The sequence below is a fragment of the Diadema setosum genome, chromosome 13, assembly GCF_964275005.1.
Source record: "Diadema setosum chromosome 13, eeDiaSeto1, whole genome shotgun sequence".
NCBI classification, from domain to species: domain Eukaryota; kingdom Metazoa; phylum Echinodermata; class Echinoidea; order Diadematoida; family Diadematidae; genus Diadema; species Diadema setosum.
In genome coordinates this window covers 28,410,565-28,433,715 of record NC_092697.1, presented here as the reverse complement: position 1 = coordinate 28,433,715, position 23,151 = coordinate 28,410,565, and the positions used below count along the sequence as shown (strand labels likewise).

The window sequence follows — 23,151 nt, the reverse complement described above, 5'->3', positions numbered from 1 at the left end:
TGTCAAAATCAGTGCTGTTGATAGTAGATTAAACATAGAACGCACAATGAATAGTGCTCTTACAACTTCATACCGTTCAAACTCTGGGTCATATTCTTCTGGTGTTGGTTCAGCAATCCCAGAGTCTTCATTGGTGTTATTGGTGTAGGCATCGGGTCGGCCAGATTTTCCCGGAACCCCCTGTATTCTTCTCAGGGGGTCCTCCTTCTGGGTCTGCTGCTGCACCAGGGGAAGCTGACCTGAGGGTGGGGTGTCAGAGGCTGGTGTGTCAGGGGGTGTGGCACTCACAGGTGCAGGGAACACACTGCTAGACTTAGTGTGGGACACAGCATTATGAGAGTGCGTGTGGTGAGTGCTACGAGGCACACGAATGCTTTGGGTTGCTGTGGTAGTTGGTGTGCTGTCAATGTCAGTACCTTCGTCCGAGGAGTTGTGGTTAGTGTGGTTAGTGTGATTTGAAACAGCAGAATCTAAGTTAGGTTGGTGAACGTCAGTGGTTTGGTTAGAAAGCAGTTTTGTGTTGTTAGGATCTGCAGGATGAAATGGCATGGATGGAGCTACATTAGGGGATGATGACACAGGTTTTAACTTGGCATTACCTCTTTTCCCACTTTGGGCTACTCTGGGTATTCTGGGGAGGGGGTGAGCAGCATACACGGCAGATGAGTTGTTAGATAAGATTAATGGTTCAGCCCTCTGTGAGCTGGAGTAGGGAGAACTGTTATTTGATGGGTTAAACCCAGGAAGGGAGTTAGATTGAGGATTGCTACGATGTCTTATGACATCCCTAGTTTGGAAAGAAGGATCAGATCTCCGTGTTACCATTGGGTTATGGTAGTTGGGGCTAGAGTTGGGGATGGGGTTGTGCTTGGGGTTTGGATTGGGATTGGGGATAGGGTTGGGATTGGGGTTGCGCTTGGGGTTGGGGTTTGGGTTTGGGTTGGGATTGGAGTTGTGGATAGGGTTGGGTTTGGGGTTGGGATTGAAATTAGGGTTGGGATTGGGATTGGGATTAGGGTTGGGTTTTGGGTTTGGGTTTGGGTTGGGGTTAGGGTGGGAATTATTGTTAATTTCCCATGGCGGACGGGAGATCCATGATTGGTGAGAGCTCTGACCATGGAAGGTGGGATCGGCCTGGGAGATGACTTGGGGAGACTGGAGAATGCTGGAAGCTTCCTGTGGCAACCACTGGATGGCATGATTGTAGCTCTCGATTTGTGGATGTGGTGGTTCTAGTGGTGGTGGTGGTGGTGGTGGAGGAGGGTGTGGCATGCCTGACAAGATGCAGCATCACAAAATGAAAGCAACAGAAACTCCAAGCACATGCAGTGTATACTGAGCAAGCAAAACATGCAAACACAGAGAGTGGCAGAGTCACATACATGCTGTGTACTCCTCAAAATGGCAAGCTAGCAGTGTGGAAACACAAGGCAATGAGACCCCGTTTACAGCCCGGCCTCAATTGCGCGGCCGAGCCTCGCAATTTTGTCCGTTTACACTGCTGGGCTCGGCCGCGCTTTTAATTCAAACCTTTCAATATTTTGTCGTAGTGGCGCTCTGCTTGTAAACAAAGGCAATTTGGTATTGTCTGGTTTTCAGACCCTTTGCCAAATGAATTCCGTGGCGACAAAGTCGCCGTTCAGGCAAAGGCCTTTGCCGAAGGTAAGAATCCTTTGCAGGACAAAACCACCTTAAACTATACTAGTTTTCGACGTTGAGGGGGTTAATATCCTGAATAGCGAAAGATACAGGCAGAGGGTTTGGAAGCCAGACTAAAATTGGCCGCGCATTTGGCCCAGTTTGCGTTTACACCAAGAAAAGCCTCGCACTGTAAACGGGGTCTGAGATATGCAATCATGTTCTTTGAAAAGAATGCTGCCAGCAAGAATGCAGGTGCTTTCAAGATATCACCATACTGTATTTTAAAACAGAGAAAACTTATAAATGCAAACCAAAATGAGAGCACCCATTAATGCCAAATCTCAGGCTTCCAATCCTGTCTGTAGAAATTTAAAAATTATTTCCATAATGAATAGAATCTAATGAGTATAGTGATTATGAAATTTACAGATGAATATGAGGAAAATGAGAAAAGAAAAGAACAGTATGAGAAATGCAGTCATTATCATGATCATTCCATGCTTTATGTTACCAATCATTGAATGTACGTGATTTACCTCTTATAGAGATTTTTGAAAGAATGAAAGGTAAAGTGGGCAGTAGGATGTGATTAATACAGTTTTGTGATTCATGCAATAAATAGTTCATGCCAAACACATCATGCAGTACAAATGCAAATGAAAACAGACAAAACTTGCATGCAGCGTGCAGAGTAAATGTATCTTTACGAGTATGAACAATGAGCACAGTGAATGAAGGTGATAAAGTCAGAAGTCGCCATCGTCTTAAAATATTTTCCAACTTTTGTACTCAACAAATGTCTGTCTGTACTCAGTCCACTATTAGACACACACCATGATATACACCAATTATGTTGCAATTAGTATTGCATGTTTGTTAAAGCACTGCTTCTCATACAAATCAAATTGTCTCCCCTTGCAATACCTAGTATTCACAGAGCTATGCAGATGAAGATAAAATTGTCTTTTTTCATTCCTTGATAAACACCATGCGCACAGTATATTAATAATCAAAAAGCGCACGTACCACTTTAAAAACTGTTGGTAAATTGTATGAGTCTTGCTTTGAACAATATGGATGTGTGGAAAAAGTTACTTTTCAACTCCCCTTTGCAGTTTGTCTGTCTGCAGAGGAGAGTTGATCGGGTCGGAGGCGGGGAGGTCACATGTTTTCGTGAACATGAACGATCAATTACAACAAACGTCTGGGATCAATAAACTTGAAAGCCATGCCTAAACTTCAATACCATTCGGTAAGAAATCAATATTCCCCCTGCTGCAGGGACAACTGATAAAGGAGACCCCACCAGTTTCAACGAATGGTCGTAGGTTAGACGCCAAACCTTGGAACGGTTGTAGTGCCGGCAAGAACAATGCACTTCAATGGCTTCATTTCTTTCAACCTTTTTGTGCTGAACGTTTATAGCACTTGCAGTGAAGATGGCTGCAGAGTGTTGTGCATTGAGATAATCAGGATATGATTGTGTTGTGTAGTGTGCACTTCAAAATACATGACAGTATGTTTGTTGGGCAGTTTTACAAGATAGCAAATATCCAGATTGACTGAGCCTGTTAGCAATTTGCCATTTCATATCACCACCAATGTTTAAGACCACACGGTATGCAGGAAAGAGTTGTGGAAAGTGTTCGCATTCTGTGCCAAGCAAAGTCCCATAGAGTGAACTCAAGTGATGACACTCAACTCTGGAGTGTATGATTACTGGTAATGCTTTCATGTTGTGTAACCATGGTTTCAATACACTGTAATTCTAAAACATGAATGTATAAAAGGCATTTCCTGTGAATTCTCTTCAAAGTAAAATTTATTATTTTTCATTTGATACAAAATTATATCTGATTGCTCCTTGGATGTTTTGAGTTCAGGAACTGCACTTAAGGCTTGAGAAACCATTCAAGGTAAAAAATAAAAAAAAAATAATGCATCTCTTTCCTAAATCAAACTATTTACCGTAAGTAAAAAAACCATGTGAAGCCAATATTGCAGCTTTTATCCAAATGAAAATATAAAGCACTCAGCATCTATTATTTTTAAGAGTCATTGCAAAATGACATGGTATATCTGGCAAAGTGGCTGGACAAGGGAAATCCAATATTTTGTTCTTCTCCTTCATTTGAAATAATCATGCATCACTTAAATTCACACTGACTTTTCCGTCAATGAGCAATTTTCTTACCAATCCTATTTCTACTGATCCAGAAGTGTCGTGCTATACATAGTGAAATGAAGAAAAATGTACATACAGTATACATAAAGCACTAATGGCTTGAAGAAAAAAAAGAAAGAAACCAAATGTCACTGATCTACATTGTATTCAAATAATATGAAAGTTATATCAATAAAGACAGTCAAATTCAGTCGGGTACACATGCAGAATTGCGACTCAGAGCATCTGGACATTCAGTACTAGCAAGCAGATGTGAATTGGGTCTGATTGATAATTTGTAAATTAACCTAAACGCAACATTTTGATCTGTAGACCTTACCTATGAGGTAGTTTGAGGTGTTCCCTGTCCACTGATGTACCTTAGCAGCCCTATCAGGCTTAGCTGGCTGTACCTCTATAACCCTAGTCTGTCTGCCGTGGGATCCGGATGGATCTTGGACTCTCTTGCCTCTGTCCACCCCTCCTGCTGTTGCTACTTTCCCTGTAGTTTTACTAACCTTCCCTTCTTCCTTTTTCAGGCTAATGCCTCCTCCACCATGCCTATCACCCTGTCTGTACCCTCCCTTGTCTTTCTGACTTGAGCCCTTCCCGTCCTTGGCCTCCTTGGTCCATGATGCCTGCATTTGTTTCAGTTTCTTGGCCCTTTCCTCTCCAGCTTTACTCGGCTTGCCGCGGGCTGCGGCAAATTTGCTCGCGGGCCCCTTTCTGGTGCCAAGCACCTTCTTTGGCGTGGAGGTCATGACGGCACTGTTCTTTTCTTTGGTAGTGGCACGCAATGTAGGAGCTCTGGGGTTTTTCTTTCCTGGGGGATTCTTGCCTCTGACAGCCTTGTCTTTTAAATCTCCCGTCAACCCTTGAGTTTCCTGTCCTTTCCCTACGCTATTCTTGCCCTGAGCTTTTGCTTCCTGAGTCTTTGCGCCTGATCCTACACTAATGGTCTGGCCTTGTCTATCTCTGCCTGCTTGATGGGAGAAATCTTATCAATTATACTTCAGTTACAAAATATCAATATCATGTTTACCCCAGGGTCATTCATTCCAACTAGTTATTGAAATAAGTGTAAAATAGGGCAAGCAGAAAGACAGCAATAAAGAATCTATGATCTACGCTACTTAAGACATACATGACAACTTGATATTAATCACATTGACTTGCAATACCCTAAAAATTTTACCCATTATTGACATTCTACATGCGATGTACTGTAACTGATATCACATGCCATGTATGCATGCATATTTTATAGCACTGAAGAGCATGCATTAGAAAAAAACAAAAAGCAAAATGTCCCAGAAAAGCATGCCATTTGCAAAGGTCTTGGATCACCATATTTATCATGCAGTGGAACCAAGTGAAAATGGACATTCTCACTATTATCATCAGTCTGATGCAGTGCTACAACATCTTCAACAAGTTACGCATCCTTACCATCCAGTGGCTCCGTTCTGTCATGGTTCGAGAGCTGTGGAAAATGTGTGGGGGCGCCGTTCACTGGCTGAGTTGCGTTGTGACGAGGGGAGTAGTCCGAGTTTGTTGGATAGGCTCTATTACCTGGGCTGTTGGAGGGGGGCCCTAAAACCACGATCTCTGGGGCCCATGCCTTAGAAAATTGGAATGTAACAAAATGTACATTTTGTCACATACAAAAATTACATTTTTGTCCACACTGCAGCAACATGCATGAATATATTCACTATCATGACAACCCACTGCTGCACCTTGACAGTTCATGTGAGAACGCATTTTCAATGAACTGTACATATATTAAAAAGAAGTATATGTGACCCGCTACAACAAAAAGGTCCTAAAGTCGCGCACGGTCGAAGCCGTGAAAATCGAGTTTGAAGTCAGAGCATCATAATTGGTCAAAACTTACGATTTTCTGATTTTGACATATTATTGGAGTCTGACATGTCTTCTATCATCTGTCAAAATTTTGAAGCAAAATGATGGAAGGAAAGACCAAAAAATAGCGTTTTTCTGGGCCATGTCTTTGGCGTTTCAACCAAGCAGAAACCGGTTCGAAAATTTGGATTGAGCGCCACAGATAGGCTCCGCCCCTAACAACGACCGGAGTGATCTCATTGGTCAGTTTGCTGCTTGCTGCTAACCGAAGCGTGAAGCTCGCACACTGCCAAGTCGACTGGTGCGTGGGGGCGGGGTGCGCTATGCCCAGCCGCTTCTCCTGGCATCCTGGTCACTGATTGGTTGGTGAGGAGATCGCCGACGCTGTGCTTGAATGAGCATTTCGGGGGTTGCTAGGGTTTACCTTCTATTGTCCGGAGGTGAAAACTGACTTGCGTGTCCCTTGATTGCGATTGCGTCGCAAGGAAAACTTTTAGGGCGCTTTTCTCAAAACAGTGATTTCCCATACGTCTCGACATGCTCTCTTTTAAACATCGATATCTCCGCAGCCGATTATTTTCATAAGATGTGTTATATATCAATTTAAAGCAGAAAGATTAGGGAATTTTGTCATGCAATTTTCAAATAATCGACCTCACCCGACTTTAGGATCATTTTGTTGTAGCGGGTCACATATTGTATGTTGCTTTATTAAATATCTAAAACATATGTCACAGACGTGACTTCACAGTGGTGTCTTTATATTATGAGAATGCTAAAAACCAAACAGAAGACCCCACTATTTTCTCTGTTACAAGCAGAGGCAGAAACTTCACGGGCCTCAGTCATTTTTTTCTTTCATTTTAGTATATAAAATTATGGAACCACTTAATTATGTTCTTCTTTGTTTAATTTGGCCATTTAGATTTTTTTTTCTTGCAGTATCTCCTTTGATCTGCCTTTTAATAATAAAGATATCTGCAATATACTACAAGTATGTCTCTTTTAAGAAGTATATTATAAGTGTGCTGTGTGACAGCATGATACTTACCGCTGGAGGTAAAAATGCCTTGCATTTTATTTCCACTTCTTGTTTGGGTTTGACCTGACAAAGACAGAAGCAAAGAAGAAATATCAACAATTTTCTGCAGATATTCTATGCTGCAGGGATATGATATGAGCATCACACAATGGGACACAGAGGCAATTGTTGTATGATGGCGTAGCAAGGTCACATGGGGAAGGTCCATGGTTGTGCTGTTCAATCAGCTGCCCATTATCCTAATGAAGAAATGGTGGAATTTAGCAACAATGATAGTGACCTGAGCTGAGGTGGGTACAGTGAGTGCACCATGTATTACAATGAGGATCATGGTACATCGTAGTGATAGCAACAACAAACAAATATGATACTGTTTCAACAATCATGATAATGATAAAAATATTCACAGTAAAAATGATACTACAACTACTACTGCACTACTATTGCTACAGGTGTACATGTAACAACAATAGAATAGATAAACTTGTAGTACTGCACATGCATGTAAAGGGCTATCATCATCACAAGATTAATGATGAGAGAAGTAGAATCCAAACTTTGTGCTATTTTTACAGGCTTAAGAGAAAATCTATTAAGGTTTATTTGGATGAGATGAAAATCTAGAAAAAGGATCTTCTTTCATCTTTGACCAGCAGTATACATTTCAAAGCCTGAAAAGATGCTTTGAATACTTTAATAGGTACTAATTAATGTAAATGCAGCAGTTCCATTCACTGTTAGAAATACACGTCATGTATATCGGAAGATACAAGATTACATTTGCATACTGTAGAAAGTATCCTATTGTGTTTACACATTTGATAGTACAAGTTGCATGTCCTTTGTTGTTGTTACTTTTGTAATATCTTTCCCTTTTTTCCCCCAGTACTGACAAAGTGCACTGCTCCTGTCAAAACAATCACTTCTCCAGATTCCACTATTTTTTTTTCCACATTTCAATCTGGTCCATTACAACATGACAGCATGACATTGGATGTACATGTAGGTATCCCTGGCAACAAGAGACGAGTATGGCAACAAGAACTCGCAGTCGCCCCCTTGGGATACAACCAAGCGTTACTGATTGGAACCGGTACGCAGGAGCAATATATAGAGAGATTGGTCGATTTGCTAATGGCTTTATTGGTGATCAACGGTGTATGCTAAAGTAATTAATGTCTGGGATAGCTCTCTGCGTGCAGTTTATAAGTAGCCAGCATGGCTGTACATCAGCACAAATATGGCAGAGGGACAACATTCATGAGAATGTCACAATAGTTTGCTTGCATCACAGTGCAGGCTATCCATTTATAATAAATTGTATACCGGTACCCACCATAAACAACACACAGCTTTCAAGCACAAAATGTCGTTGCACATAACAGGTACAGTACGGAGGGGGGAAGTTTGGGACGAAATCAGGCGAGAGCGACAGATCAGAAAAAGTTTGAGCAAAATCACACAACTACAGCAAAGTATAAACGTTAAGTTTCAATAATTTTAATATGATCAGAATGTCATCTATATATAATGGCACGCCATCACACAATTATTGTATTAAAACATAATCTGTAAACAATTTCTTCACTGTGAATTAAGCAGGGCTTGACACAACATTTCTCTAGAGGCCCGTTTGGCCCATTAAAATCTTTAAATCTGAAATGTTGGTTGTCCAAAAAAGGAAACGTTTAGTGGCACGAAATAGAATGAAATATAATAAATCATGATTCTGGATTTTAGCTGCCTGATCAGAAACACAGTGGCCTGACATAAATTTTATGTGGTCCTAGGCCATCACTATTAAATCAATATAGAGCCCTGAAGTAAAGCAGTGGTCAAAGTAAATTTGTATTTCAGTGAGATAGTTGTATTTTAACTCCTTCATCTTGGAGGAGAGAAAAAAAATGAAGAAGTTACATAGCATGTACATATCCTTTGTGTGTCTCATACTCACAGAGAGTCATTGATAGGATAGAATTTCTTCACAGGAAATAGGATAGAAGTTCTGCATAGAACATACAGTGAGCATTTAGACACAAATGATGTCACAGTCATACATTTGCATTTGCCAAAATATTCTTTTATGGTACCAACTTAGTGCCTCAAAGGATCCCAGGGTGCATTAGTGTCACTGTGCTCAAAGGCACATGGTCACGGTGTTTAATACCCCTTTCCCGGGGGCACCCGGGGAACCCCACAGTGTGAAAGGTAACTCGGTTGAAACCTAGGGGAAGCCTACAGTAATGTAGGTGAAACACCGATTAAATTTTGGGCAATTCTTACCCTAGAAGCGTCCTGGGTAAACACCGATAGTTCAACGGGAAACCACCGGTGGTTCACCGAGGAACGCCCAGCGTGAAAGGTCGTCTCGGTGAAACACCGGGCGAAATATGCAAATTGTGTTTTTCGCAAGCAAGCGCCCAAGTTAATCCACACGTAGTTGGTGTATACCCATGTAAACATACACACGACTACAGTAGTATGTCGTTCCTGTGACGTTCACAGCCGCGACGGCATTGTGGTATTGCATCGTGTTGTATTGTTTAATTGCACAAATAAACCGAGCTGATTAGAGTGTACTCGATCGAGTTGCCGTGTCTTCTTCTTCTTCCTCTTCCAGTACTGTACCTTGTGCTTGTCAAGTGCTGGGTGTACAGTGATAGCAAATTCCATTCTTTCTTTCTTTTATTTTACACAGTAATGAACGGCTAATGTCGCAAATTTCAACACTTCGAGCAAAAAAAAAAAAAAAAAAAATGAAGGCCCTCCAAATATGTGAATTACGATCAATAGAGGTAGAGAATTACGAGTACGAACCAACCACTGCGCACTGTATACCGTACCGTACGTTCAAATTAGCGTGCGAAATATTGCGCCATTATTACACACTTCTGCTAGGATCGGCCGCGGTGCGAGCAGAAAACACGTCTAGGGGAAAGTTGCATAACAAAATTCACCGAGAGCATTGTCGTAGGTGTGAAAAGACGGCACTGAAAATTTCACCCGAGGTTCCCCGGTGAATTCACCAAGATATCCAATGGCGTTTCACTGAGAGTGGCAGCGGGAAAGGGGTATTAGTCAAATGTGTACGTGGGCGCACGGCGCAAGTTTCCTATAGAGACCTATGCTATCGACTCCTCTTATAATAGCGCTTCCCCGAGTCCGAAGAAAGCCGATTCACTGTAGTCAGTGGTCCGATCACAGTTCGGCTCATGATTTGGCTGAGGGGGATGACAGCTTTAGCAAACTTCTTTTGTGATGTCATAATAACAAGCACATACACGCACCCTGGCATTACTACAGACTGCGCGACGCACAGAGAAGACAACGAAGGCAACGTTACTTGAATAGCGACACCTATGCACTTTACTCTTGATGAAAGCTCAACTTCGGCAATCTCCGTATCAATGCTAACGGTGATCGGCACTTTCATTCAACAGCGCCCTCTACACTACCGGGACTATGCACCTTTAAAATCTCTTCTTGTCTGTACAATTTCCTTTGACTTTGATCCTGTTTGATGCTCTAGTTTTGTACGTAATTTGCTCTTTGATAGTATTCCCTTTCCTGTTTCTGAGAACTACTTTGTTGATCACCCATTACTGAATAATTCAACAAACTAGATAGATTCTTATCCCATACTGGCAGAGTTGCAGTCAGTTGATAGAGAAAAGAGAGATGAAATTAAATAGTAAAGTCAAACTGACATACTGTATATCAAACTGACAATAGAAGTTTCTAAATACTTTAATAATTAAGGGAGAAGGCATTACATTTTTTTTGGAATTATCTTTTGTGATTTTTTAAGTGGATGAAAGCAAGTATCGGCGATGTGTAGAATACAATCACGTACAAGTAATTACAACTTTAAATCCTCCATTAAAAAGATGCTCACACATACAGCCACAAACATACACTGTATTTTGTAACACTATCACATGTAAAAACATATCCCCACATTCCCACATTTTTCAGTTCTATAGTGGCGCATCTTATCATACCCATATGTTAGGATTGCCTGATGTCATGGCAACACAATAACAATCAAACACATTGTGGGTTTTTGAGTGCGATGCATGCCATGGACCATGTATTCTGTCTATTTGAGTTTCAGATGAAAGATAAACAGTACAGTGTGTTCTTTTCACACGAGACACAAACATTTGAAGAGTGCAAATGACTGACAGCAGAGATATTGTGGATTTTGCATGTAAAAGTGGAAATTTTCGCAGTGTTGAAATTTTCACGCATTTCGCACAACCAGAAAGTAGCGCAAAAATAAAAGCATGGGAATATATGTGCTTGCCATATGTTTCAGCAGTTGATGTCTTGAATCCACGGAATTAAAAACACACAAAACTCTTCTTAACCAGCCGAGTGCGAAAAATTACTCGCATGAAAATATCCACTTTTTAAAGTATTCTTTTCCTCCAGACTTCTGCCATTTAATAGGGAGAGGCCATGCCATATCCCTGTATCAAAGATATTAGTGTAGGCCAGACAATATCGACACTTCTATTTTGCTTTATGTACAATATAAAAATAAAATCTATTATGCAACTTCAATACTGCAGGTTCTTTTTCCTCACAATGCAGATTTGAGATAGCTAATAAAAAGTTTCTTAGGTCGCACTGAATATCCACTTTGAAGTGAACTTCTTTATAAAGTCATCTCATTTAGACAATACAACTTGTACATCTTCTACACTGTACAGGTGGATGGTGGAATTATACATTGTTGTACAGGGATGACAATACAGATGATAAAATTCACAGCAACATACAATGTACATGTGTACTGATCTACATCTGTACATGTTGTTCTTACGAGAAACTATTCATGAAGTACAGTATGTCCCCCAAAAAATTACAATCAGATTTTTGCACTGACAACATCCAATATGATTAAATTGTCTAAATGCTACTTCAGGGTTTTAAAAGATAACATCTTTAATAGCTCTATTTTGCAGAAAACCCCATTCAATTTGAGTGAGCGATTACAGAGAAATGTGGATTGTTGTAAAGCATGTCATGAGTCTGATTCTTCGAAGTTTAGCACTTGGCATGCTCATGTGTGTGAACACAATAGACAGAACTTGGAGGGAAGAGATTCCTGACATGCTTTTCAAAATTCCTCATTTCTCTTTGACCACTGGAGCAAATCGAACAGGGTTTTCTGTAAGATGTATTATAGTTTCGTACCCTGAAGTTGTATTTGGATTGATTCACTAAATCATTGCGGAGGGTCCCTTTGTAATTTTTTTTTTTTTTAAAGACATGCATTGTACAGTACAATGTATAGTGTAGTTATATAACTACTGACTTTAAACAGGTCACTATTCTTTTTCTGAAAAAAAAAAAAAAAACGATTTTGCCAAATATCTTACACATGAAACAAACACAGGCACAAACAAAAAACAACAGGTACCAGCAATGATTCACTTTTTTTTTTTTTTAAATCTGCATATTAAAAAAAGAAAGAAAGGAAGGGAAAAAAAACCACACAACTTGGCTTTGTACTGATGCGTTATACTGCATGTAGCACAAAGAACCTGGTATTTAAAGAGAAAATATAGTTGTAGATTCACAAAAATAATTCTGTTAACAAGAAAAAAAAAGTGACAAAAAAAACAATATTCAGCTCATTCTTTTCACTTGAAATGTGATAAAACATAAAAAAAAAAATTACATCTCATCAACAGGCCTCTCTCGGCATCTTCCCATGGCTTTTTCATAGAAACAGACAACTGCATAATGTGTAACATGTACTCCAGTAATCATTACCCTAATCATCACCATTATCATCACTGGCATTTTACGGATCCATCACTGTTAAGGAGAATAGTCTTACAGCTGAAAGAACTACTGTAATTGTTTTGTTGGGCGTTATTCTCTTTACCCCCTAGCAACTGCAAACACAAAAGAGCGGCCGAGCTGACTTTACAAAGTGTTTGCAACAATAGAACAACCCAGCTCCGTGCAGACAGGAATTCCATGTACAACTGTACTTCACACACAATGTGTACACAAGGATTTTTTTTTTTTTTGGGGGGGGGGGGGGGAGGAATGGGAGGGGGTCCATGGTGCACTAGTGCATGACATGAGTATGAATGAAGGAACAGCAGGTTTTCCAAAGGAGTCTTTTGACAGCACTTCTTAAAGTGGGGGACTCACTACACGCTTGTCAAGCGTATTGACCAAATCCTATTGGGGCTTTGTACTGTGCAGAAAATCCCCTTTGCTAAATTAAGAGTCAGGGAACAATTGGCTAGAGACAGAGCATCCACTGACTGGGCCCTGTTGTCTCAATCCCTTCTTGAAGTGTGTATTTTAGATACTGGTTGTGGCAAGCACACGTTGCTAGCTCCGAATCCCACAGACTTGGATTCCCAGCTAGCCATGTGGGATGAGAAAACAACACCAAGTGTACCAAGAGCAAACAGAAACCAGTGCATGCTTCAAAACATTGAAACACTTCGCTGTACTACTTATCTGTGTTTTTCCATACACAGTGGGAATATAAAATGTGGCGGCTGCACGTACACGTATGCTTTCAGTACATTCTGCTGCCCCCCCTCCCCCCTCCACCCCCCCCCCTCCAAAAAAAAAAAAAACCAAGAAAAAACAATGAGAAAAAGGAAAGCTAGGTCTCAGATTGATATGAACAAATCACGTTTCGCATTATGGTTTTCTTGTTTGACCTGTCATGCAGAATGGAAATCATGGGCATCCAATACAGGTGGCAAGTCTGAGTTTTAACCCGTTGAGGACAAGTCCTGAGTACCGGTATACTCGGGTAAGCGTCTATGGGAAATGTGTGTTGTAGCAAAATCAAACTGTCAACAGGTTAAAATAGACAAGAAAAAAATCAAAGAGAGAGAAAAAACAAAATTGAGAGTCCAAAAAAAAAAGAAGAAATAACTTAAGAAACAATATAGAAAAAATATTCATGAACAAATCAATAAAATAAATCAATAAATAAGTGAATAAAAAAAGTTCAATCTACATTCGCACATAAACATCAAAATCAAAGTTCATTTATTTGCTCTGTACACTGTATCACACTAAAGAGAAGCTATTTGAATGGCAACGACACCATGTTGTTTAAACAGAAAAACAAACACACAAATGACTGTTTTGGCAGCACTTGTGTAATTACTAGGTACATGTAAATATGTGACATCAAAGATTGTGTCAAAATCATATTATGATACGATTATTATCAGTCTCCAAGATAGTTTGTGTCTGATGTAATGGATTATTAAACTGATTGCACAATGATATTTCTTTAATGCGAATTTGCGAAAATTAAAACCTCGCGAAATATTCGGCGTATACACTATATCAAAGATATGATGTATGGTAAAGTGCTGAAAGATAAAACCCAGCAATCAAGTCTCAAGATAATTAGTACACATGTGATTTTCTCTTTTGGCTTCCCTTTCTTCATTGTAGATAATGATTTCTTTAGTCTCAATGAACAAAAAAGGAAATTTTAGTTCCACAGAAACCTGCATTTCATTTCAGCTGGTGCTGTATGATTATCATCATTTGATCATTGAATACATGAAGATTCAGCTATAAAATACAAGAAGAAGTAGAATTAGACCTTTTGAAAGAATGACTGTCATTTCCACAGCAATCTTTGATTTGCATTTTGCGCTGATTTACATTTAGAAAGGGGCATTCATTGCAGGATTAAAGTCCTGTGCACGCAATGGAATACATGTAGGTACTGTCCACACTTTCATTCAGCATCTATATATTCATGCACACAAAGCAGCCAAATAATTGGCCTTGGCAAACAATATCCCAGCTGGTAGGTACCACCGGTAACTATGGCAATGTGTAAACATCCACTACCCTTGCTCAGGACATTGTGCAGTCATCCAAAGCGATCAGAATTTAATCAATGAACCTGTCGAGCCTCTAATATAGCACTGGCTATGATCCTACATTGCATGACCTCCTCTTTCATCTCTACAGAACTGTCAGAATGCCAAATGAATGAAAAGGAGTGATATTTGAATTGCGTGTCCCTACTGCGACATCTTATAGCACGTGCAGTGTCCTGCTTCCATTAGATATCAAGTATCAAATTGCTTTTGTGAACATGAGAAACCTTGTCAATGGGTACAGACCTCTTTGTGGACAACAAAGTATACCACTTGCATGTTGTGTTGAGGTTTGACTTGATGAAATATCATTGATTTATGTTCTTTCTTATTCCAGATGTTTTCCAAGGTGCCCTAAATACATTCTGATCTCCATATGACCACAGACATTCAGCAGAGGTAACTCATACAGTGTATGTACAGTTTTCTGATTGAGTGTCACACAATTGCACAGATCTCTATAAAAAAAGATGGCATAAATGAACAGCATTTGTTAATGGTCAAGTATTTGACATGGAATAGAACTGGTGCAAATATTGTTAATATTTTTCTTCTCCTTTCAAATCATAGAAGAATATAACATACAATACACAAGTTGATTGTGCAACAAGTGCATTGTCGTGCTAGTGGCTATGAGCCATCTTACTGTACAGTCAGTGACCTCACCCATTTGCAAAATTGAAAGCACGCATAATTCCAACAACTCAGTGGAGCATGAAGAAGAAAAAAAAAGCCCCATGCATTGAATATCCACTTTTAACTGTATTTCCATACTTAAAAAGTAAATTTGTGACATGAAAACTGTGGGATTTGCTTTTTTGGTTTTTTGTTGTTGTTGTTTTGTTTTGATTTTTTTTTTGGCTTGTGTGTTTGTTTGTTCGTTGTTTTTGTTTTTTTACCTCTGTCATGCATCTTCCTACACTTTTTAAGAAGACAAAGTCCAGTGGCAGGACATCATATCCGAGGTCCTCTCCTACAACAGAGCGCAGGTCATACAAGGTCAGCTCTGGCCATACCCTGGGTGGGATAGGAAATAAAATCATTGTCATTAATTTTGGTGCAAAGAAGCAGATCATGTGTTTCACTTGCCATTGTACAGCATGAATGAAATGAACTTTCAGTGAAAACTTCTCATTCCATGCATCAATTACATATTAAATTACAAAAAAAAAAAAAAAACACAAAAAAATGCATCATATGGACTTCAAGTTTGGCATAATTTTGAATTCCTTTTTTCTTTTTTCTTTTTTTACTCTCTTTTCAGCACAAGTGATGGTCTTCTGCAGTTCTTTTCACTTTCAGTTGGATAATTCATTCATTCTATTTTAATAGCCAAGTATTGACAGGGCTGCACACTAACCCATTTTTTCTACTGGTCCAACAGACAGGTAGGTACCCACTTTTTCCATGTTTTACTGACCATTCTGGAAAAAGATACTGGTCCAACAGTAATTTCAACTGGTCAGGGACCATCGGACCAGTGCCAGTGTGCATGCTTGAGTAAACGCACAAAGAGAAAATAAAAATAAGGACCTGAGACTAAGCTGTAAAACACAATATACACTGTACACTGTATTTCACGAATGTTGGCGCTTGCGAAATATGAATTAAAATGCAAGCTATTAATTCCTCGTTTTACAGTATAAAGTATGAACATAGCCTCTGAACAGCCTGACGAGCACTCTTAGTACAAGTACTGATGGTTTTACACACGTCATATATTGTATCAAAATGTAAATGTGCAACATGGGGAAGAGATAATCCCCCCCCCAAAAAAAAAAAAAAAAAAAAAATATGATTTAGAGTGAAGACTGAATCAAGGACTTTGAAAAATGTCAGAAATTTCATCTTCTACTTAATCTGTACAGAAACAAAAAAAAAATAATAAATCAAGACAGTACAAATACAATGTAAATAAACCAATTCTATTAAAAAAATCGAAACTTAAACAATGAAGCTCATGAAGAAAACAGCATTTAATCTATAGACTCATAAAAACAAAGTTTAATAATAATCAAATAATACTTTAAGCTGCAATACACAGTTCAGAGGAAATTGAGCTACAAACCTGACAAAGCCGGCTGACAAAGCTTCTGCAATGGATTCGTTGTATGAGCTGCGATATTTCTCGTTCCAGGACTCTCTCGGCAAGAGATAGACATGCAGATCACACAACTATACAGAACCAACAACAGAAAAGAGGATTTACTGTTAATAGATACCAAAGCTGAATGCTTTACTCCAAAACTCTTGAAAACTACATAATTATTCAAATTCATGAAATTCTTCCGTCGAGATGTTTTCATTGCAACTGATTGACAAATTGCCCCACATCAATGTAAATAAGCATGAATTTTGAATATGAATGTCTGCATTAAAGGATTAGAACCAACAGCGGCAACATTTACTGTCAGACGGAAGCTTGGTGGTCTAGTGGAGATGATGCCTATCCGGAGATCAGGAGGTCACACTACATGTACAAGTAGGTTCAAATGTAGCCTGACCAGACGCTGTTATTTTAATACGCTGTGGAAGTGCGTACAGCCACAGCTGGGGTGTGTATAGTTAGTTCAAATCCTGCTCTAAATTAGTATGTATGCCCATGATTCTTATATTATTATCATGGCTACTACTAAAACACTGATCAATTCAGTCATCAATCACCACAGATACACAGCAACAGAACGAATGTTCCATGAAGCTGTAGTCGGGTGCAGATGCGACTTATAACTTATTTCCAGCGGCCTTGAATTTATCTAAGGATGGAAGCAAGGGGAAGATCATTCCAGTCCCGTATGGTTCTGGGCAGTGCTTATTTAATCAAATTTATGTCGATGTGGGGCAATTTGTCAATCAGTTGCAATGAAAACATCTTAACAGAAGAATGTCATGAATTTGAACAAACTTTTTTTTTTCATTTTCTTGGATAAGCATAGACTCAGACTCCAGAGAGTTAATTGTGTTATCATCTAATGACACAAATAGTATTTATAAAAATGAAAATGGTAATGATAATAATAAAAAAGTGAATAGATTAATCTGATTATAATCAGATTAATCTCACCTAGGGCCTAGGCCTTTTCATTTTTTTTTATTATCATTTTTTTCTTTTTAGACATTTTTTTGTTGTTGACGTTCAACAGTCGTTGGTCGAGTATGGGCCTAACGTTAGACCTACATGTATGAAGGATTTTTCCTTGATTTTGTTTTATATGCAGACTCGACTTTAGGCCTAACTGTAACGTTACTGGTCTTTAGTTGGAAAAACACATTTATTAAACAAATGTTTTAACCGTTAGAGTCTTTTACCAAGTTATAGTTCTTACCTGTTCCGACGGTGGACGCCGTATCGGATCGGGATGAGAGGATGTCATGATCATTTAATCCTTTGAATATTACAATTCCATGAAAACTCGCGCATCTCGGAGTCAGTTTTTGCGTGAAATCAACCCATAATGGCAATACATACTTTCCGAGTCCGACTCTTTGAAGAGAGGGACAAAATAGATCACTTCGTCTGATGAAGTAACGTTACAACTAAGTTTTACGGGTACGGGCGGACGGTGCCCCGTTGAGCTATGCAAAGTTTTCTTCTGCTTTTCCAAGTGCACAACTGGTAAACCTAAGTTAGGTCTACTAGATTTCTAGTTTGCGAACTAGATTTCATCTATCCACCAGCGAGTTTGTTATCATTACATCATCCATTCGACGCCGTTGTAACCAGTTGTACGAGAAATTTTGACTGCTATGAAAAATGAATACTGAACCGATTCTAAAGTTGAGAGTTTCGCCACCACGGCACCGGTACAGCACGGTTCACACACACCATTACCCACATCGCATTCCCCACGCCACATGCGCAATCCCGAAAATCCCGGCCGGGTACCGGTCGCGGTTCCGATCGTAACGTGGTTCGTCCCTGTATTCCTTGGTCCCCGCGCGCGCCACAAGCACTCGAGTAGTTATGTACAAGATAATGTAGAAGAGATGGTCAGCTTAGACACAATAATCGTGTACATACACAGCTCAGTAAGTGAGAGCGGGCGCGTGTGCGGGCGTGCGAGTGGTTATGGTTTGTGCAATTTTGCGCCTACAAACTCGTACCGTACGCAGAGACACACACAAAAGTCTCGCTCGCTAGCTCACACAGCATGTAAACTCAATGCCATGGCGTCGTCAGTTTCTAAGGGACTGATCACGTGACAGTTTTCACCAATCCGGTACTCCAAAAAGTTTGGTATACTAGTAATAATATCCGTCGTCTGCAGCAGGAAGAGCAGATCAAAAACTTTGAGAGATCTCAGGATCTCATATGACTTTGCTCTTACCACCCCAGGGGCGGATCCAGGAATTCCGTAAAAAAAAAAAAAAAGGGGGGGGGGATCCGCCATTGCACCCCCATGTGATGTATTACGAAGGTTATTAAACGTAACAAACACTAAACGTTACATACACTGTATTTGTCACAAACTGAGTTCATAATATCAGGATTTGAGGATAGTATGGTGGCTGAAACAAGATGATCATTAGCTAAATAATTTTCTGTCCACGGTTACTGTGCAAATTAGTGGATATCGTCTTGAAATATTTTTTCTCTCTGCTTTTTTTTTTGTCCTTGTATAAGCTTTCATATCGTTTCATTTTTGCTCATCCTCCTCTTCCCCTCCACTCCTTATTCTACACTTTTCTCTTTACATCTTCTCCTATCGTTTACCACTATCCCCATATCTGAGATTTGAAGTCCATCACATTCATATAATCGTCTGTGCTTTAGTTTGCTGATCCAGCACTCCTACACGCCCTTGTCGGTTTTTTTTCCTCCGCCTTATTAAAGGGATGGTACAGTATTCGTGGAGCTGAGGATTTGGCTTTTAACTTTTTGCGAGATACCAAGAAACCACTTATGAAATAGTATATACAGAGCATGCCATTCTAAGAGGAATTCAAAGTTTATTGGATCAAAATCGGTTTTGGAATGGCCGAGACATCCAAAGTAAAACAAAGCGATCGTAAAATAATGTGGGTCCCACATTTTATTATAGTATTACTCTGTTTTGGGCATCTCGGCCATTTCATAACCAATTTTCATCAAATAAATGTTGAATTCCTCTTGGAATTACATACTCTTTCATATTTCATAAGAGGTTTCTCATGACCTCACCCAAAATGTTAAAAACCTGAAGTTAGATCTCAACCAAAACTAGTACATGTATAACATGATTGTCTTAAATAAGCAGTCAGCATATCTGGCGAAGGTGATTTGTTTTATAGATTAGTAGATTTTTTGGGGTTTTCTGACAAAGGAACCAGCGCCACTTATCAGAATATCATTATGTATTCAACTTATAATGAAAATCGTGTGTCAGTGGTAAGGTCGTATATAGGTTCGAATCCTGTCCGAGAGTGAATGCAGGCCTACTACTCACCACTCATGAATTTTCAGTGCTTATTTACGTCGATGCAGTTTGTCAATCAGTTGGTTGCAAATATCATTATTTCTAAAAGGTTATACGTGTAAAATGATTCACCATCATTGCAGCTTTTTCATTCAATTTATTGGACTCTTCTTAGTGGTTTGTGTATAATAATGACCGCCCCTGATTATGGAAAATATAGATTTCAAGAAAATTCGGCAAAATAGAGGTAATTGCGTAGATTCTTCAGAGAAAGTTCTCATCATTCAGAGAAGAGGGGGGGGGGGGGATGGAGAAGAGACCGGGTCGAAGGAAAGGGAGGGATCACAGATGAAGAAAATGAATTACATCTCTCAGTGAACATCAACATCTTCAGGTGAAATGCATATAATAAAACGAGAGCAGAATATAATCATGCAATGCTTATATTTAATACTTATAAACTTGTGGTTTAAAACTTGTGGTTTAAAATCAATTTGAAGATTATTATGACTCCCACTTTCTGGCACAAAATTTACTTTCCCTTCTTGGCTTGAAGCCCGCAGGTATACTCATACATCATAGAAACCACGATTAATATGACCGGGTATAACATTTCTCCGTCGTTTGCTGCAAAATATATTTTCCTGTATCAACGCCTCTGATTTTTTTTTCCCCGAATCATTGCTGTGACGCTCAGAGCTCCTTGATATAAACACTGTATTTTTTTTCTCGAAATAATGATACAGCCATAGTAATCTTATCTATTTGTAAAACATATCATTGTGTGTGCTCTATCTAAATACCGTATATTACATTGGGTTGAACCATGATATTGGTATGTGTGTGCGTGGTTGGAGGTGTACGTGTGTGTGTTTGAGTGTGTGCACGTGGATGAGTTAGTGTGCGGTACATGCACGCGCGCGTGTATTGTGTAGTTATTTGAGTTTGTTTGAAGAATATGAGGTATTCATAAAATGAGCTCCCTCGTGGAGATGTATAAATGAGCTCCTTTATGGAGACAATATGAGCTCCCTCGTGGAGACTTAATGAGCTCCTTTGTGGAGATAATATGAGCTCCCTCGTGGAGACAATATGAGCTCCCTCGTGGAGACTTGGTATATATTTAATATTCTTGTTTATATCTCTATAAGATTTATAATGAATGAATGTTTGTTTTATATTAAGTGCTGTCTTGGGCAAATCATTTGTATATAGGGCCCCATTTTCTCTATCTCTCCTTTCGTTCTTTAAAACAACATGCAATGCGACCATTAATTTTGTGAAAAGAACAACAAATTAGCAGACAATGAATATACGCCCTCTACTGTTCATTCTTAATGATTTCTTTATTTGATTTTACATCATCGCAATATGAATTGATAATACAAAATGAGGGGGAAATATCTGCCACTCCTTGTCATACATTTTTTTATCTTCTTTTTTTTTTAAAGTCTACTTGAGGATCAAGGTCTTTATACAACGTTTAGAGCAAGTTCCCAACAGTCAGCAGAGAGGGAGAGGGAGAAAGAGAGAGAGAGAGAGAGAGAGAGAGGGAGAACGACTGACAGCCGGGGCCCGGCGGGGGGAGGGATCAAAAATGAAAAAAAAAAAAAAAAACAAAAGGAACACATCTGTATGAAAATAAACATCTTCTAGTGAAATTAATGAACATGAGCAGAATATCGAGTGTGACCATTAGACGAACAATGTAGGACAGACAGTAACAATGTTTCATGTTTCAGTATAGGCCTACCGACAAACAGATTGCTAATTAATGGGAATGCTGGGGAATGATTGTTCCAATCCTTGTGGGATTCATCTAACAGTACATTACATATCTATTGTTATGTGAAGATTATTTGCTTCAGAATGGGCTCATATTCAAGGAATGTGCAGTTTAATGTTTCCAGGTTAGCACGCCTGTACAGTGACGGGACCTTAAACTGCACATTACTATATACCCTTGAATAGAGACCATTCTGAAGCAAACCATTTTCACACAACAATGGATATAATAATGTACTCTTAAATTAATGAATCCCACAAGGATCGGAACAATCATCCCCAGCATTCCCACTGATTCCCAGTGATCAGTTACTAGCCATCCCCTTTAAAGCTGCTAAAAAAAAGAGAAAATGATAAGAAACTACAGAATATTTTTGATCAAAATATAAACTTCTATTATTATTCATTGCTATGTCACAAGTGAGGCATTACTGGAAAGGTTTACTTTTGCTTTATCTTTTGATGGACTTACTTAGAAATGTTTAAAGTTGGGGCTTAGCTCATTTTGCAATAAAACTCTTCGTATTAATACGTGAAACAATATTCTTATTATAGCTAACAATGCATGGATGCATGCACAATGATAACACCACGCCCTGACGCCAATTTACATGATATACCAATGTTGCATAAATCTGATTACAGGCGAGTGTTCTCACGTCCCTCGATCAGGTTTACAATAAATAGGAAATGTCAACTAACAGCACACGCTTTCATCATAAACCAAAGTTACCGCTTACTGAAATGATTAACTTGTGTGGATCAAAATAGTATACAAAATAATGATGCACAGGGCAGAGTGGATCGGTTAGAATTGGATGCACGAGTTCAACTTTGGAACTGTTTAAACCCACGAGCTTAGAGAGTGGGTTTTAGACTGTTCCAAAGTTAAACGAGAGCATCCAATTTTCACTGATCCACGAAATAGGAATGTGGATCATTTGTGTTATAAAATGGGCCCGTAAATTCATGAAAACACAACCACATTCCCCATCATGCGTCGCGTCCGGTAACACCACAACACTGTACAAGACTGTTGCTATACGTTCGGATTTTACCGGACGCATGGCTCACTGTGGATCAGTAAAAATCAATGCATGACAGTATATGACCAATCAGATTGCAGAGATTCTAAAGCCCATTTTGTATACACTGGTTTGTCTTAAATTTGCACTCTCTCAAAGGTTACTTGATAATCTTATGATCGCAAGAACTGCACCTTCCGACAAGATTGTTTGGGAAGCACATGATAGTCTTATTGTTTACATAAATTTCATGTCAAGATTTATCATGAAACGTAATCATTTCTTTAATATTTGGCATACGATGAATCAACTTGACCTTATACAGTTACCGAATGCG

General features: G+C 39.2%; 1 protein-coding gene across 2 annotated transcripts in view; it reads right to left on the bottom strand.

Annotated features, from left to right (window-relative positions):
* The window catches only part of LOC140237236 (uncharacterized), a 37,285-nt gene extending 19,241 nt beyond the window's left edge, over positions 1-18,044 (bottom strand). Inside the window, exons 1-7 of one of the 2 annotated variants that reach the window (XM_072317178.1) lie at positions 17,935-18,044; positions 16,677-16,783; positions 15,508-15,625; positions 6,723-6,776; positions 5,255-5,426; positions 4,146-4,784; positions 74-239 (exon numbers count right to left, since the gene is read on the bottom strand). In XM_072317178.1, the coding sequence (XP_072173279.1) occupies positions 74-239; positions 4,146-4,784; positions 5,255-5,426; positions 6,723-6,776; positions 15,508-15,625; positions 16,677-16,783; positions 17,935-17,988 (1,310 nt within the window). In that variant the 5' untranslated portion in view covers positions 17,989-18,044. The remainder of the gene's footprint in view (positions 1-73; positions 240-4,145; positions 4,785-5,254; positions 5,427-6,722; positions 6,777-15,507; positions 15,626-16,676; positions 16,784-17,934) is intronic. The other variant, XM_072317179.1, reaches the window with a different exon arrangement.
* Positions 18,045-23,151: the final 5,107 nt, after the last annotated feature.